Genomic DNA, 16,122 nt, shown 5'->3' with positions numbered 1-16,122 from the left:
GCCGCACTTGCGCAGTAATCATCACCAGAACGATGAAAACACGTTGCAGTGGATTGCCCGGAGAGTGCGAATGGGCGTCTGGCGTCTGGCGAAAGTGCTCTTTAATTCTTCATTTCTCTGGAGATGAAAACACGCACGATAATTTGACGATTTGATCTGGTTACTTGAAAAAGGTGCGTCGTTTGAAGCCAAGAACAAATTTTACGCGTTTCAAGGCTGTTTCAAGGTAAATTCGAGATTTGAAAACTCAGCGCGGAGGCGAGGCTACAATAATTGACACATATTCTTGCAAAGAAGTTTTGGGAATTCAACATAAGGAACACACAGCAGTCTTGGTCCTCTGCGGAAGAGGAGAGGAATAGTTTCCGCTGAAATCAAGGATATCTCCTTTTGAATGTTGTTCTGAGGCTCAGGAATAGTGGTCGAATTCTATTTGTGATGCGAGTGTGTTGATGTGGGATGTAAGGCTGTAACCCTCTTACTTCATTAATATTTCATAAGCAAACAGCTTTGCTGCAAACACAGTACACATGGCTTCGAAATCAAAAGAGCAGCAAAGTCCAGTGAAGCGGAAATTTACAAGCCCCGTTGGAAATCAGAAATACGTAACGAAGGGAATTTCTCCGCGTTTTAAAGCAAATTTGAAAGATTTTCGCTCGTTTGGTCCCGTGAAGCAGAACAAACAGAAAGGAGATCTGGGACCTAATCATGGAAAAGCTTGGAGGAAGACTCATAAGAGCCAGGCTGTGAAATTTCATTTTGGAGGGAACAGTGCAGATCCACTGAACTTAAACAGTTTAATAGATCGAGATCCATCAGCTGTCACCCCACAAGCCTCCCCAATGTCAGTTCACAGTGCATCCCCAGTTGAAGTTTTAGAACCACGTGATAAGACAGACCCTCTCAATTTAAAACGTTGTCTGCCAGAACCTGAAAACAATGTGTCTCATGTGACACCAAAAAAGCGCAAGAAAAAGAAGCGAGGACATAATCATCAAGACAGGGAAAATGAAATTGGGTCAAAAGAGCAGTCAGGTGTCATCAGCCAGCTTAAGAAGCAGAAAAAAATTCTTGTAAAAACTGACTTTTCTTGTTATAAAATTGAGGATAAATTAGGCAAAAGCTGCACTGACCAGTGCAGTGTTCAGTCAACACAAACCAATGATCTGTCAAAAGAGGAAGACTTGAATCCATCCCCCGAAAAAGCTGGCTACATCACAAAGCAGACTGCAGAAGCAGTTGATAACAAAGGTGCAAATGTCATTGAAGTGGAGCAGTCTCCTTTAGTGACAAAACCCAAAATTGCTCCTGGAAAATCTAAAGAAATAGGAAAACCTCATGCATCACACAAAGGCAAAGACTCTAAGAAAGATAAACAAAGCTTATCAAAGAGACGTGAAAGAAAGGAAAAACTTTTTATTTATGGTAACTATAACAGGTATTATGGTTACAGAAACCCAAACTCCAGCCAAGATTTAAGACTAAAATGCTTTAAAAAAGAATGGTTTGAGGGGAAGGATGTTTTAGACTTGGGTTGTAATGTGGGTCATGTGACATTAACAATTGCACGGGACTTCAACCCACATGTTATCCTAGGAATGGACATAGATACTGCCCTGATCAAAGCAGCAAGGAACAATTTACGATATTATGTGCAGAATCAAGTGTCTGTTCCTGGGACATCAAGACAAGGAACAAGTTTTCCAGTGTCATTTTCTGTCACCAGTGGACCTCTGGCTGCACCTGTAGTTCAGGGCAGTGAAGAAAATCTGTCATTTCCACATAATGTCCTATTCAAACAGGTAATAATATACTTAAAGTAATCATAAGTCCCAATGCTTCTCTGAAAATATTGAAGGACTGTTGGAAAAAATAGAGTAGAGTAAAAGTTGAAGAATTCATCCTTTTTGTATGATTTTTAAAAAATTGGGGACTTGTCAAGAACACAACAACAAGAGCTCTCAGTTAAAAAGGCATAACCAGCATTACATGGTTAACTTTGAATAGTTTGTGCAGATATCAGTTCTTTCAATTTTTTAAGGGATTTTTGCACTTGTGAAGCATTGTGATGATTAACAAAAGCTGAAGAGTACAGATGTTGCTGTGTTAATCTGACATGACAGAACCCTTGGACTTATTTGTTTTTCCTTTTTCAGAAACATGTGAGTTAAAAAGTTACTGAAATTTTCTTTTGAAATTTGTAGGAAAACTACGTTCCTTGCAGTAATGAGGTACTTTCCAAACAAAAGCCAATGTATGATATGATTTTGTGTTTGAGTTTGACAAAGTGGATCCATTTGAACTGGGGAGATGAGGGACTCAAACTCATGTTTAAAAGAATATTCCTCAATCTACGTCCTGGTGGAAGACTTGTCCTTGAGCCTCAGCCATTTTCCTCGTACAAAAAGAAGAAAAATTTGACAGTAAGTGATTATTTCAAGGTTGCAGCTAAAGAAGTTAGGCTTTTGGTTGAAATTTCCAGTGAGGCAGCCAAAAATTTGAATGATTGTGTGTGTGTAACCCTTGTGCTTAACAAAGCAATTGCTAGCCAAAAATCAAAGCAGCAATCACTGCTTTTCATCTGCCAAATCTCACCAGCAACCAGGGCTTAGCAAGAAACCTGTTATTTACCATCAGGTACTAGCTTTTTCCTGTATAGGCTATGAATGCAATAGTGTAGGTCCCCAGTTTAAAACTTCATTTTCTTCTGTATCACTCAAGGTGAAAGCAATCTCAATTCAGTATTATTAGCAACTTCTACAACAGTATTGCTTTAAGAAACTAATTTCATTCTTGCATTTTTTTTCCTTATAGAGAAATTTGATTTAATTTTAACATCAATGAAGACATTTTTGTAGAAAATAAGCTTCAAACTAACCATCCAGATCCACCCTCAAGTCTTTTCTTTAAGTTTTTGTTTTTAATATTAATTTAATATTTTTATATAGTCATGATTAGGAAATAAACCATTGCATCTTATTTATCATTACTATCCACAACATTTTTTCAGGAAAAAATCCGTGCAAATTATGATGCCATTCTCTTTCACCCTGAACACTTTATTGACTACCTTCTATCAGACATGGTAGGATTTGCTACTTTTGAGGTTCTTGAGATTCCACAGCACAAAGCTTCTGGTGAGTAGTATTTAAGTGCAGAGTTGTTCATTCAAGGTTTTTGTGAAATAGCATTTTGTGAATGCTTTGAAAAGAATTTTTCTGGGAACTTAGTAGCCTAGTGGTTAGCCAGGGGCAAATCCAGGAATTTTTAAATTTTTCATTAAAAAAAGATAAATTTTTTAATTCTATTGCCTAAATAAGTTAAGGAATAAAGTCAAATGTTAGATACTTCATAATTAGTGGTAAAATGATATGCTTCCATCGCAAGAATTTTTTAGCAAACAAGTATTAAAATTTACCCCTAAGTCTGATGGGTGGAGGGGGGGGGGGGAGGGTTTGGCTTCCTCTGGACCCTTCCCCCTGGATCTGCCACTGTTAGTAGGCATGTGAGACACTTAATGCTCAATATGCTGGCATAAACAAACAAAACAAACTTTATTGGTATTTTTGATTTGTTCTTGAGCAAGACACCTTTATGTCTTGAGGCTTCCCATTGCCCAGAGGTGAAAACTGGTACCAGTACCAGCAAGGTGTTAGGAAAATCCTTAGAAAAAAACAGGGATAATTTGTGATGGATTAATAGTCCATTGGAAGGGGGCTCTGACACTGTTCTTTGGCTGAATGCAATAAAGCATGTTGCATGTTTCTTATCTTTTCTTAGGGTTCCAGAGGCCTCTGTATCTTCTTACAAAAGCTGCAGATAAGCAAGGGGAACCTTCACAAGAAATGTATTAGGATTCAATAAATATGTCATCCATATTATACTAGAATAGTGTGTGGAAGTCACAAAATGTAGTTGTCTTGCATATTCCTTAGGTCGATGGAATTAGTGACATTCTTTTTACTAACCTCATATACAGCCACAAACTTGAAAAGTAGAGAATAAAACTTTCTTTTCATTAATGCAATAGATTGTTGATATATATCTAAGAGTGTGTTTGAAAATTGTGGATTTTTTTGTTTGTTTTTTTCTTGCTTCTAAGTTAAAATTTTTGGAAATAAAATTAGTTTTAAAACCTAAACTTTCCACAATAACTGTGATGGTTTATTCTCTTCATCAGGTAACACCCTTTACATAAATGAAAAGCACTGCTGAGATATATTTTAGCTGAAAAACATGCATAAAGCATGCAAATAATTTGAATGTAAGTGCATATAAATGTAACTAATGTGTCTCTAAATTGCACATATACACACATAAGCATATATAAATCTGTCTCATTAGTGTGTTTTAGCTAACTTTGTTTTTCCATTGTTGACAGGTAATTTTTCTATAGCATTAACTAGTTGCACTAAAACACTACATGGCTAAAAACTACGTATAGACTTGTTTGTCTCAATGTCTGCTTAAGCTGACTTTCCTAATATGCTGTTACTTATGTAGGCAACTTCATAAAGACCTAACCACTTTTCTTGTGATACTGATGGCTCATTATGGCTTACACTTGTAACACAGGTCTTCTCTCCTCTGCTTTAACCACTGTGCACCTCAGTTGTAGTTTTGTTCCAACTAAGTCATTTTGGTTTTTTTTCAAATTTAAGGGAATGGCCAAGCTATCACTCAGATTACACATATGCATGGGGGAAAGCTCAGCAAAAGGGTTACTCCCTCTTGTTCTTGTTGTTGGTGCTTCTTTTTTTTTTGGGGGGGGGGGGGGAGGTTTTAGAGTCCTGCATCTGAGAAAGTGTGACCTATGACCCCTCATACCTATATATACCTATTTTTTATAACAACTGATCATGTATTTAAGTGAAGTTATTTCAGCCATTTACACCATTACATTAGTATGCAAATTCTCATACTGTTTTCTGTACATTTCTTGTGATTCTTACAAGGATGATTTTTCTAACAAGCAAGAGCTTCTTGAGTTCATAATCATTTCCTTTATTCTCACTGGAGATACTGTCAGGAGAAATCAGATGCTTATATTCCTAAGGGAGTAAAGGGTTTCAAACTGGGTTATGTTGTAACACTGTTGCTACTGCCAACTCCTATTGTGTTTAAACTGTATGATTTGCCGCTGTGAAAACTTTTTTCGTTTAGATCCCCTCGAGGCGCGTTCGATTGCGAAATAAGAAAAAAGCCCGACGAGACAACAAGTAGATTACACATATTAGATGCTAAGGCGCAGCAAGCTTGTGGGCTCAAAAATTCCGGAAGTTGGCACGGAAATCCACATAAGTCGGAACAAACTATGTCCTTCGTATCGTCGAGGGTGGAAGATAGCTTGAAAGAATTGATTCAAATTTTGTTGGAAAATCGGGGGGAAGTAGAACTCGGACATGCAATTCAACAACTTTCTCGAGCTAACCGTCAAGTTGTGTCAGATTTTGGGGCGCAAGAGTTAGTCAATAAGTTTCCAATACTTTTCCAGACCAAGCGAACGAAATCCAAAGTAATGTTGAGGTTGGACGTTCCCCTCGAGTTTTGTCCTCTAGCGGGGAAAAAAGGTGGATGTACTGATACGAGGTGTTTTCGTCTTCATTTGTGCCCTTTCTTTGTCAAAGAAACCTGCAAATTTGGTGACAAGTGCAAAAGGTCTCACGATTATCAAGACGAACATACGATGCGCATTCAGCAACGCTTCCGCCTTAGCTTTCTTGACCTCAGTCTTCTTCAAGGCATACTGAAGATGATTGTTGACGAGAGTGAGATTCAGCGAGCGGCTGCCGGTCGCTCTTTACCAGACATCTGTAAATTCTACAACAATAAGGGCGGTTGCAAGAAAGAAGAAAATTGTCCCTGTCTTCACGTGTGTGAGCACTTCGTTGATGGCGATTGTAAATTCGGAGGAGGATGCAAAAGAAACCACGACTTCTCCGATTCCCATAACAGAAGAGTTCTACAGCAGTATGATATGGGGCACATCAGTATCCATAAAGTGCTTCAACGACTGAAGGGCAGGGAAAGAAAGCGAACTGTTAGCGCAAGTTCTGAAGGTAAGGTCCGGATAGTTAATAATTAACTGTAGATGTTAGCTCAGTTCTCCAACAAAGTTTTCTCAAAAAAGGAGTCAGTTTAGACATTTATTTAGGATGTAAGCTTACTACTATTATATGCGATCAACTTACACCACAACTTTCACATGAATTCTGCTTTCTGAAACATGTATGAAACAACTTTCAAACAGACTTGTACAACAGGAAGTATGAATAGTTGGGGTATTTTGAATAAAAATTGTAATGAATTATTGATCTTATAGCCTTTAGCGAGATACAAGTCACGGGTGACAACGATCGTGCTGACACTAAAACAATTAAACAAGTGCCTTAAAAAGTTTGTTTTGTGGGCAATAAAGTGTAACAGAGTTTTCTACAATCATTTATTGATGAATTTTAAAATTTGTTTAACTCTTCCCATAATACAGGTAGCATTTGCTCACATGCTGTCAACCCCAGTCAAGATGACAAAGGCAAAGATACTGAGATTTGTGGATTCCACATGCGTGGCAAGTGTAACTATGGCAACAACTGCATCCATCACCATACAGATTTACCCTATTTATGGCAATTTGCTGCACAGGGTGATGATCAGTAGGAAAGTTTTTCAAATGAAGAGAACACAATCCTCGAGAATTGTTACTGTGATGTCAAAAATGAAAGCTCTAGTCGTGTAACAATAAAAGGATCTCTTTATCTTGTTAACTTCCAGGATATGACTGCTGTTCCAGTTTCATTTCCAGGTACCACAGCAAAGATGTTAAAATTGTGAGGGGGAAAGTAGGTTTATTTAATATGTGACATTCAAATATCCTGTAATAGACAATTATGACAGAAACAACTTTTTTTCGGGGAGAGCACCAAAGCTACTTTCTGGTCCATGTCAGGATGAAAAAAGGATGATGTATAGGAAAATGGGCCTTAGCTAGCTAGAGAAGGCTTGGTATGTAAAAAGAGGCAAATGTTTTCAGTCCAACCTGCTTCATTTTCTCTAGAAAAACATGTGAAAAGTGTTAGGACAAACCACATGAAATACAAAGAGATGCCAGCCTTTTATTATTGAATTAATTACTTTGCTTGGTGCATGAAGTTGCTTTTATTGTTATTGTTGTTAATTGTTAACTTGTGTGAAATCCATTATAAAGGTAACAGGTTTCAGCTTTTAGAAAAGAGAGGATGACCTTCTCTTGTGGTTAAACACTCATTTCAAAACTTTACCATTCACAAATAGAACTGAAGAATAACAGGTATACCCTTGTCTTGACTAAAGTTGGGGCTAACAGTTTTTATTATTGTTTTCTGTAAGTGTGTAAGACCACTGAGACTGTAATAAAGGTTCGAAGACTATCCACCATGTCATCAGCAGTTGCTGCAGCAGGCCATGTGTTTAGCACCAGATGGGAGTGGTACTGGAAAGATGAGAACAACAAGTGGCAGTCATATGATACTCCTGGTGATGGACATGCTGTGAACACAACCAGCAGTCAGTGTTTTGAAAGAGAGTATCAAGCAGGTAAGGTAGAAAAGAAATGACTGTATGCTTTAATGGAAGTGGAAGAAAATTTACTTGTTTTGCAGAGAGACCTTTGAGATGTTATAGCTGTGATAGCAGTAGTCTTCCCAAAACACACTTATTTAAATTTGAATTGTTGTTTATACTGCTGTCCTCTCACATGTATATGATTTAGAAGGGACTTTCTGGTAAGCTTGGTGACTATGTAATAAAGAAGGAATTCAAGGGGCTATGGCAGGTAGGGTGGGCTCGTCAGTTGGAGTCTAGATTGAAAGTCTTGGTTGAAGTCTTAGCTTAGCTTAGCTATGGTCTCTCTCTGTTCTTGCACAGGACACTATACTCTCACATACCCTTTTCTACCTAGGAATGTAAATAATAGGTACCAGCAAACTGTTTGAGAATGAAAACTTGCAGGGGTAACCCAAGGATGGTGTTGGATCCCCCATGAAGGGGAAACTAGTTGTGTCCTTATGTTACTGAGACTAGAATAACCTTTGGCAGGATGAAGCTTGAAGTCTTGCAACTTGTTAACTTGCTTTGCCATGGAGCATAGTATTCAAAATTTAATTTCTTTTAGCCATATATTAACCCTGTAACTATCAGAAGTGATTAAATTGTAACTTCTCCCTATAATATACATACTCTATCCAGCAAACAGGTAATGGGAATACTCAAACTTACCAGTTGGAAGTTTTTATCTCAATCTACAATGTAACACCAAGTTCTTGTACCTAATTTCCAAGGAAATGTGTGGCAGCTAGTGGGGAGAATTAACAATCAGATCTGTGGAGTTAAAGGGTTCAATTTTGCTTGTTTGTTTGTTTTTTTTTTTTAGGGAAGGACACTCACCCTTTTAGTGCTTCTCATCACCAATACACTTTGGACTTTAAAAGATGGTGCCAGAAAAATGTCAAGTATAAGACAGAAAGGCCTGTCAGAAGAAGACCAGCTGAGTTTGTGTCCAAACATAATATGGCAGATATTGTCTCTAAAAGGTGATTATATTAAAATTTTGCAATGTTTGAAAGCATAAGGTGGGGTGGGGAGGTATACTTTTCAAGAGCAAAACTTCAAAGATATGACAGAGGTTATCACTCAGAGGTGATTACTCTGCAATGTTGTCATGTTTGAAAGCACAGGGTGGAGGGGGTGGTGTACTTTTAAAAAGCAAGATTTTAAAGATATGCCAAAGAAATTATCACTCAGAGGTTATTGTTCTACAATGTTGTGATGTTTGAAAGCACAGTGTGGGAGGGAGTACTTTTAAAACGCAAGACTTCAAGATATGACAAAGAGATTATCACTCAGAAGTGATTATTCTACAATGTTGTGATGTTTGAAAGCACATGGTGGGGGATGGGGATACTTCAAGATATAACAAAGGTAAGTAAACACCTTTAAACTGGAATTTGTTTAGAATTAGTCTGCAAAGAAACTATTTTAATTTGAAACCCTCTCTGTATTTCATGCGAAGTGAAGAGTTTGATTTGCCTTTTCTATACCACATTAAAGATAATTTTTTCACGGAGCAGTTAACATGTGAAATAGCCCTACCATAATATGAATATACAGCTGTTTTGAGAAAGTTTGTCGAAAAAAGAAAGGTGTAAAAGTGCACGCAATGCCTGGGTAGTTTTCAGGTCGCGGTTCCTAAACCTCAGGATTTCAGAAATCCAGAAAACGTCACTGAAAAGAAAAGGAATAGCGGGTTGATGAATCTATCTATTTATTTGAATTGTTAAAATTTACTGATTCCTGAATGCCCAGACTACCTTTCGAGATCGTCGTGTGCACTTTTGTGCTTTATTCCAACAACCTTTCTCGAAACAACTGTATTAAATCAACATAATGGTGGGGCGTCAGTGGTCCAGTGGTTAGTGCGCTGGACTCTGGGTCGAAGGGCCCGGGTTCAAGTCCTACCAGGGGCATGTCGCTGTATCCTTAAGCAAGATGCTTTACCCACTTTGCTTCGTCTCTCGGATAAGACGTAAAGCCGGAGGTCCCGTCTCACAACCCTTCTATGTTACAAATAAAATTGTGGGACGTAAAAGAACGCACGCACTGTTCGCAAAGAGTAGGGCACGTAGTGCCCGGTGTTGTGGTTTATCTCGATTTGTGCCGTCGTAGGTCTGGGTGGGTGAGGTGTGATCACAATGGACTGAAGCGGCTGCCAGAGGCGCCTTTAATATGCTGACGTCCGATCTCACCTCTCTGGTTCCTCCGCAATTCAGCCCTTGGCTGCAAGTGAGGAAATTGGCACCATTCATCTATCTATCTATCTATCATCTATCCATCTATAATGTTTCCTTCCTTCACATAGTGTATTTTTAATAAACCTGTTCCAGGGTAAAGTTGCTGATTTTTACTTTCTTTATTAGGCGTAAAGCAGTCAGTATGGCCCGACCATCCACTTTGGCAGAGGCGGACAGGGTGCCATCCCACTGGTCTTCTATTCCTGATGGCAAGGATTACTTGTGTGAACGTTTGTCAACCATCACTGAAGAATACAAGAAGACAGAGAAGAGATTCAATGATTCAATGGAAAAGAGCCACAAAATTGTCTCCATAGAGCGAGTGCAGAACCTGGAACTGTGGATTCAATATGCACAGTAAGTTATGAGTTGAAGGACATAGGATAGGCTTGACGGCTTCTTTTGTTTAACCCTTTGGCACCTAAAAGTGACTAGCATTTAATTTCTCCTCACAATATCACCCCTGAATCAAACATGAAGGCGACGAGAATTAAGAAGTTGATCACCAACCAAAGAAGCTCTTGATTGTTCAACAAATTCTCCTCATCAGCACCATAGGAAGTGTGTAGAGAACAGTAAGGAGAACGTGCATACTGATGCTACAGTGTAAAGGGTTAAGTGGTTCGTCTATTTCCATTGCCGCCATTTGATAGTTTTTTTGTTTTAATTCCGCTAAGTGAAGGAAATCGTTTAGCTCATTTTCAGTCTTGTGGCACTCTAAGATGATATGACAGAATGATTTTTTAACGGGTAGATTCCACGTTACAGTGCGTCTGTTCAGTAATAGATCACAGTTGACGTCAAAATGTGCTGAGAACAAAAACTATTGTTGCTGACGTTCTTACCACATTTTGACGTCTTCTGTGATCTATTACTGAACAGACCCACAGCAATATTGAATCTATTTGTTTTATGTAATGAAAAAGCAAAATGCAGTTAATGATGACCAATCAAAATGCACGTAGAATTCGGCTTATCATATGGGTTAAGATTTTGTCGAAAGTTAGAGAGACAAAAGCTCAAAAAGGTGGCACCAAGTATCTTACACAAGATTGCTGAACGTATTTTTACATCCTTTTTTTCCTTCATGATTTGTAGGAAGAAGGGCCGCATGGCTAAGAAAAGCGGCAAAGAGCCCGAAGAACGCCAACTCTTCCATGGAACAAAACCTGACACTGTCAAAGCAATCTGCCAACAGGGAATCGATTGGCGAATGTGTGGAAAACATGGTACAGCTTATGGGGAGGGAAGTTATTTTGCTTCTAGTGCTAAGTATTCTCACCGTTATTCCAATCACGGTGTTTCTTGTGGTAATAAGCAGATGTTCTTGGCTAAGGTTCTGGTGGGTTCTTTTACAACTGGAAACAAATCTTTTAAAAGGCCTCCTCCTAAAGATTCATCCAATCCACATGTGTTGTATGACTCCTGTTGTGACAACACAGCGAATCCGGCATTGTTTGTTGTGTTTGAAAATGGGCAGTCCTATCCTGAGTTTTTGATCACTTACACATGATTTATTAACTTTTTTTGTTTACCGTGATATAATGAACAATAACGTAACGAAACGTAACAAAATGGCACATCTTGTAGCCACCTAATGGATGGTAATGTGACCTGAGGTAGCAAAATGAACTGTAAAGTAACGTAACATATCAATGATACTGCATACCATCATAGTCAAAATGTGCTCTTCTCAGCATAAGTCGATAGATGAGTTCAAGTGCTTTATTTTCTTAATGTTTTTTGAAATAGTTTTCATTTACTTTAATGACAGTTTTAAATATTCAAAACAGATTGACGCCGTATCGTCAAAGAGGATACATTCCTCTCTAAATAAGAAGAGATAACAATTTGATGGTTTTTTTTATATATATATATTTACAAGTAGTCCATGAAATTTTGGAAAATTCCTTTAAAGGTGGAAAAAAAGTAAAGTAGAATAAATAAGAAGAAATTAAAAGTAATGAAATAACATAAATATAGTGGGTGAGTTTCTAAAGAAACTGTGGTGTTGCATCGGTGGGAGAGTATAATGGGGTAATTTGGTATTATCAACTGAGTTGGTAATGTAAATTGGTCATCGTAAAGAGTTGCAGAGCTGACGTTTCGAGCGTTAGCCCTTTGTCAGAGCGAAACTATTTACTATAAACAAAGGGCTAACGCTCGAAATGTCAGCTTTGATAGTAGCTTTTGCTTTTGGTTTTTATTGTTCAGTTTTCTTTATAAGGACATAAATAGGAAAGTAAGTAAGAATTACTACTTTAAGGAAACTCATTTGAGAAGGCCCTGCTCTCAAGTTTTGCCTTTTATTAGGCTGAAATGTCAGCATTCTCCTCGCCCCTCTCCCCCTTTGGAACACTCCCAGGGGTGTTGGGGCTGGGGGACATCTGGTCGCTCAGACACCCCACTTACTGGAAGAGTGGTAACATTATTTCACCCCGACCTAGAATCTCCACTGACCTAGAATCGTAAACAATCCAATGTTAATTTTCAGATGGTGATGCGACATTCAATCCAAACCCTGGATGCTTTTGTCTCTCCCACCCCTTTATAACATACAATTCAAATCAATTGAAATGCAAGCATATTTTACTGCAAAAGAATTGTTTCACACAAACGACATTTTCACTCTGGGAGTCTTATCACCAGCTGCAAGGAGATCGAGCACCCTACACCCCTGTAAAATATCTTCCTTGTTTGCTCAGGCCCCAACTGATCACTGTCAAATTGAAGTTAATAAAATCAACATTAAAGGGAAGCCTTGTGTTATCCTGAGCTGAAATATTTACAATATCTTTCTGCTTGCTTGTTTTAAAGAATAAACTGTGTGTGTTGTCCCTTAAGAGTGACTTGCATCTAATTTCTCTTTACAATATCAACCTGAATCAAACCATCAAAGGTCACGAGAGTAAAGGAATTGATTGTCAACTTAAAAAGCTCTCGATTGTTATACAAATTCTCCTTGTCAACATCATAGAAAATTTAAGGCGAACAGTATAGAGAATATGCATACTGATATTAGGGTAAAATAGGTAAGGAAAGAGTTCCTCCACCACCATAAGTGATTCTATTTCTACACGTTGTCAAAAGTCTTCTGCTTCTCATTTCTTATCTTGGAAGTAGATGCTCCTCTCCCTCTAGCCTTTGGCTCGATGTTTTGAGAAAAATCACTGAGCTCGACAAGTAGGCATGTTTGCGTTATGTTAACAGTTTATTTTTGAGAAATTCAATCTGTTTCTCCCACAGTGTATCTTTTATATATTACTAGACCATTTTCAGCATTCTTTGCACTCAGCGACCACCTCAATTTCAGATTGCTATAGGATCTCAAAAGAAATTTGATGAACTACGATCTCTCTACATACATAGTTCCATTTCTGCCACCATGAAAAAAAGTTACCGAATTAACTTTTTATTACATCCATTTTGAAATCAATGGTGGTCCCTGTAATCTTATTGGCACTAATTGGTGCGATTAATTCACGAATCGCACTATTTTTTGCTTTAAGTCGCATCTTTTTCCCAGCCAATAGGGAGGCTACACTAAAAACAAAACAACCGATCAGATTTCAAGGCTTGTTTAAAGTAACCCATCAAATTGCAGGAAAATGAAAGACAAAGAGTATCATGTAGCAAATTTTGCAACTTTTGTTTCCAAAACTTTTATTTTTCCCCCCAGAAAATGGATCAATTTAATTTTAAACCGGTTAGTACTCCATCAATAAAATATTTTAACTGACCAAGTCCTGTATTTGGGCGATTTTAAAACGGCTGTAATAAAGTGGTAATTGAACCTCGTGTCGTGCAATTTTCGTCCGAAATCATACTTGTGATTTCAAATCGAACTCGCGATGCGCGCTTGTTCGATTTTCAAATCATGCGTATGGTTTCAACCCAAATTGCACTCCACTCAGTTCAATTACCACTTTAAACCACCAGCGCGCGGATGAAACATTTTTATTATATAGATACTGGTGAATTACCAGGATTTTTCCTTTTTCCAAAAAATCATATCTTCATCGCGCGCAGTGAAGATACTATCTTTATCTTTCACGTGTGAGGATATTGGTGTCACCATGGTTACTAACATGATTAGCCAATTACATGAGAGAAAAAAGTTGCCTTTTATGTAGGGATTTCATCAGTATCTATATAATAAACAGAACATTACATTGCCGCTTGGGGATACGAATTTTATGAGCGAAGCGAACGAGTTTATTTATAAACTGAGCTTGCCATTCCTGGACTTTGACGAAATATTCATTCATGACAACCTTTGAGCACAATTAACAACTGAGTATTTAGTTGTTTACCATTTAACACAAATTCCCGGTTGGGATGCAACTCATGGCCCGTTAAGGGCCTGTTTACATGAAGGTGGGGGAACCCCAGGTAGGTGAGGTAACCCGCCTAGCCGTGGTCAAAAAACAAAGCGCGTTTACCTACAATCTTACTACCCCAGGGTGCTGGGGTGAGGTTTCTTGAGGTTGTTGTCGCGCTTGTAATTAAGGAGTTTGAGCAGAGGCGTCCCAAGCTCACATCACGAGAAAGAAGGAAGATTAATTCTCGGACACGTGTATTTACGCGCTGTTAAGTTACGCGAGGAAACGTTGACTCATTACGTTATACGGAATAGTTTGGGAAACGAAATATGGTCGATTTGCAACGCTAAATTGCGAAATGTGAACATTTTACACTCCTTGTGTGTCCGTTGCGGTTTCTGGTGATTTAAGCCATGAGAAGGCTAAGAAAAGTACAAAGCTTTAAAACATACATCTCTCGCTTTTGAGCTTTTTGCCATGAACGCAACCCCGGCTAAGCGAGTTACCCCACCTTGAGACGTTTACATGGCAAATTGTCACCCCGGCCGGCTGACCGGGTTACCCTACCTGGCAGACCAGGCAACCCACCTCGGCGGGTCACCCCACCCATCATGTAAACGTGTTCAAGATAAAATAGGAAATTATATGGACAAGCGGGTTACCCCACCTAGGCGGGTTACTTCACCTACCACCTCCGTGTAAGTACTAAAACATGGAACGACCTAAAACCACCTAAAACCACCTAAAACCACCTACAACCACCTAAAACCACCTACAACCATCTACAACCACTTCAAAAATTTCAACAACGACCTACAACCACCTCAAAAACATCTACCGTCACTCGCAAACTATCTAAAACCATCTAAAACAAGGCATAAATGTCTTAAATAACGCGAAACGACAACATGTCACTTACATGAAATACGAGAATCGAACGAAACCTCCACCTCCCCCTGAAATCTCTTCTAGCTTTTGAAGTGGTTGTAGATGGTTGGAGGTGGTTGTAGATGATTGTAGGTGGTTGTAGGTGGTTGTAGGTGGTTGTAGATGGTTTTAGGTCGTTCCATGTTTTAGTACTTACCCTGAAATCTTACTCTCCCTGGTCCCATGTATAATCAACCATCTCACGAAATGAAATGCGAGAGCATGCCAATTATATTTTTTATTACCTCAGTAGTAAAAGATCTAAAGAACTTTGCAAGCAGGCGTGTTGGTTCACGTTTCATTTGATTACGTAATGGTCCAAGGTAGTGTTTTTCTCCACTTGTAATCTCAGCACTGGAAATGTTACGGTAATTGGAGCAAAACGTGAGTCACTATTGCGTAAGTGGCACCACTCGTACAACTGCATGCTGTATGAATGCCAGCACGATGGCGTTCGTGCCAAAGGAAGATCCCGAAGGTACGCACAGTTCGCTTAAAATATTTCCAAGGATCATTCTTACTCATACTTTTACTAGATGTGAGCCAAAACGTCTGCTGGTACCCAGGGTAGAAAAAGCCAAGTCAAGTCAGTCTTGACTACGAGTTTGTTATTTTACTTTATTCTTTTTTGTAACTTGATAGTTCATTTTGTAAAGTCCTTTAAGTCTTTTTCTACTTAGGGAATATAAAATAATTAGCATGCTATCGCATTTCATTTCGTGAGATGGTTGATTATACATGGGACCAGGGAGAGTAAGATTTCGGGGGTGGTGGAGGTTTTGTTCGATCCTCGTATTTCATGTACGTGACATATTGTCGTCTTGCCTTATTTTAGACATTTATGCCTTGTTTTAGATGGTTTTAGATAGTTTGCGAGTGGCTGTAGATGTTTTTGAGGTGGTTGTAGGTGGCTGTTGAAATTTTTGAGGTGGTTGTAGGTGGTTTTATGTGGTTGTAGGTGGTTTTAGGTGGTTTTAGGTCGTTCCTTGTTTTAGTACTTACGAACAGATTCGGCGGGAAAATTTGTGATAAGGAATGAGAAATTGCGA

General features: G+C 38.6%; 2 protein-coding genes across 2 annotated transcripts; both read left to right on the top strand.

The window, feature by feature from the left end:
- The first annotated feature begins 3 nt into the window (after positions 1 to 3).
- On the top strand, positions 4 to 4,141 carry LOC113672236 (7SK snRNA methylphosphate capping enzyme). Its single transcript, XM_027188525.2, has 4 exons — positions 4 to 1,802; positions 2,205 to 2,423; positions 3,011 to 3,137; positions 3,781 to 4,141. The coding sequence occupies exons 1-4, from the start codon at positions 531 to 533 to the stop codon at positions 3,852 to 3,854; spliced, it is 1,692 nt and encodes a 563-aa protein (XP_027044326.2). The 5' UTR covers positions 4 to 530; the 3' UTR covers positions 3,855 to 4,141.
- An 80-nt stretch (positions 4,142 to 4,221) lies between these two features.
- LOC113672204 (protein mono-ADP-ribosyltransferase PARP12) lies at positions 4,222 to 12,663 on the top strand. The gene is given in 6 exon segments (XM_089181060.1): positions 4,222 to 6,059; positions 6,488 to 6,802; positions 7,366 to 7,572; positions 8,408 to 8,567; positions 9,951 to 10,181; positions 10,923 to 12,663. Coding segments are annotated over 6 exon segments (2,073 nt in total). The 5' UTR covers positions 4,222 to 5,314; the 3' UTR covers positions 11,338 to 12,663.
- The last annotated feature ends 3,459 nt before the right edge of the window (positions 12,664 to 16,122 follow it).

The sequence above is a fragment of the Pocillopora damicornis genome, chromosome 8 (assembly GCF_964200805.1).
Source record: "Pocillopora damicornis chromosome 8, jaPocDami1.2, whole genome shotgun sequence".
Taxonomy (NCBI): domain Eukaryota; kingdom Metazoa; phylum Cnidaria; class Anthozoa; order Scleractinia; family Pocilloporidae; genus Pocillopora; species Pocillopora damicornis.
The sequence above is the reverse complement of the archived record's forward strand: the minus strand, read 5'-3'. Positions and strand labels throughout refer to the sequence as shown.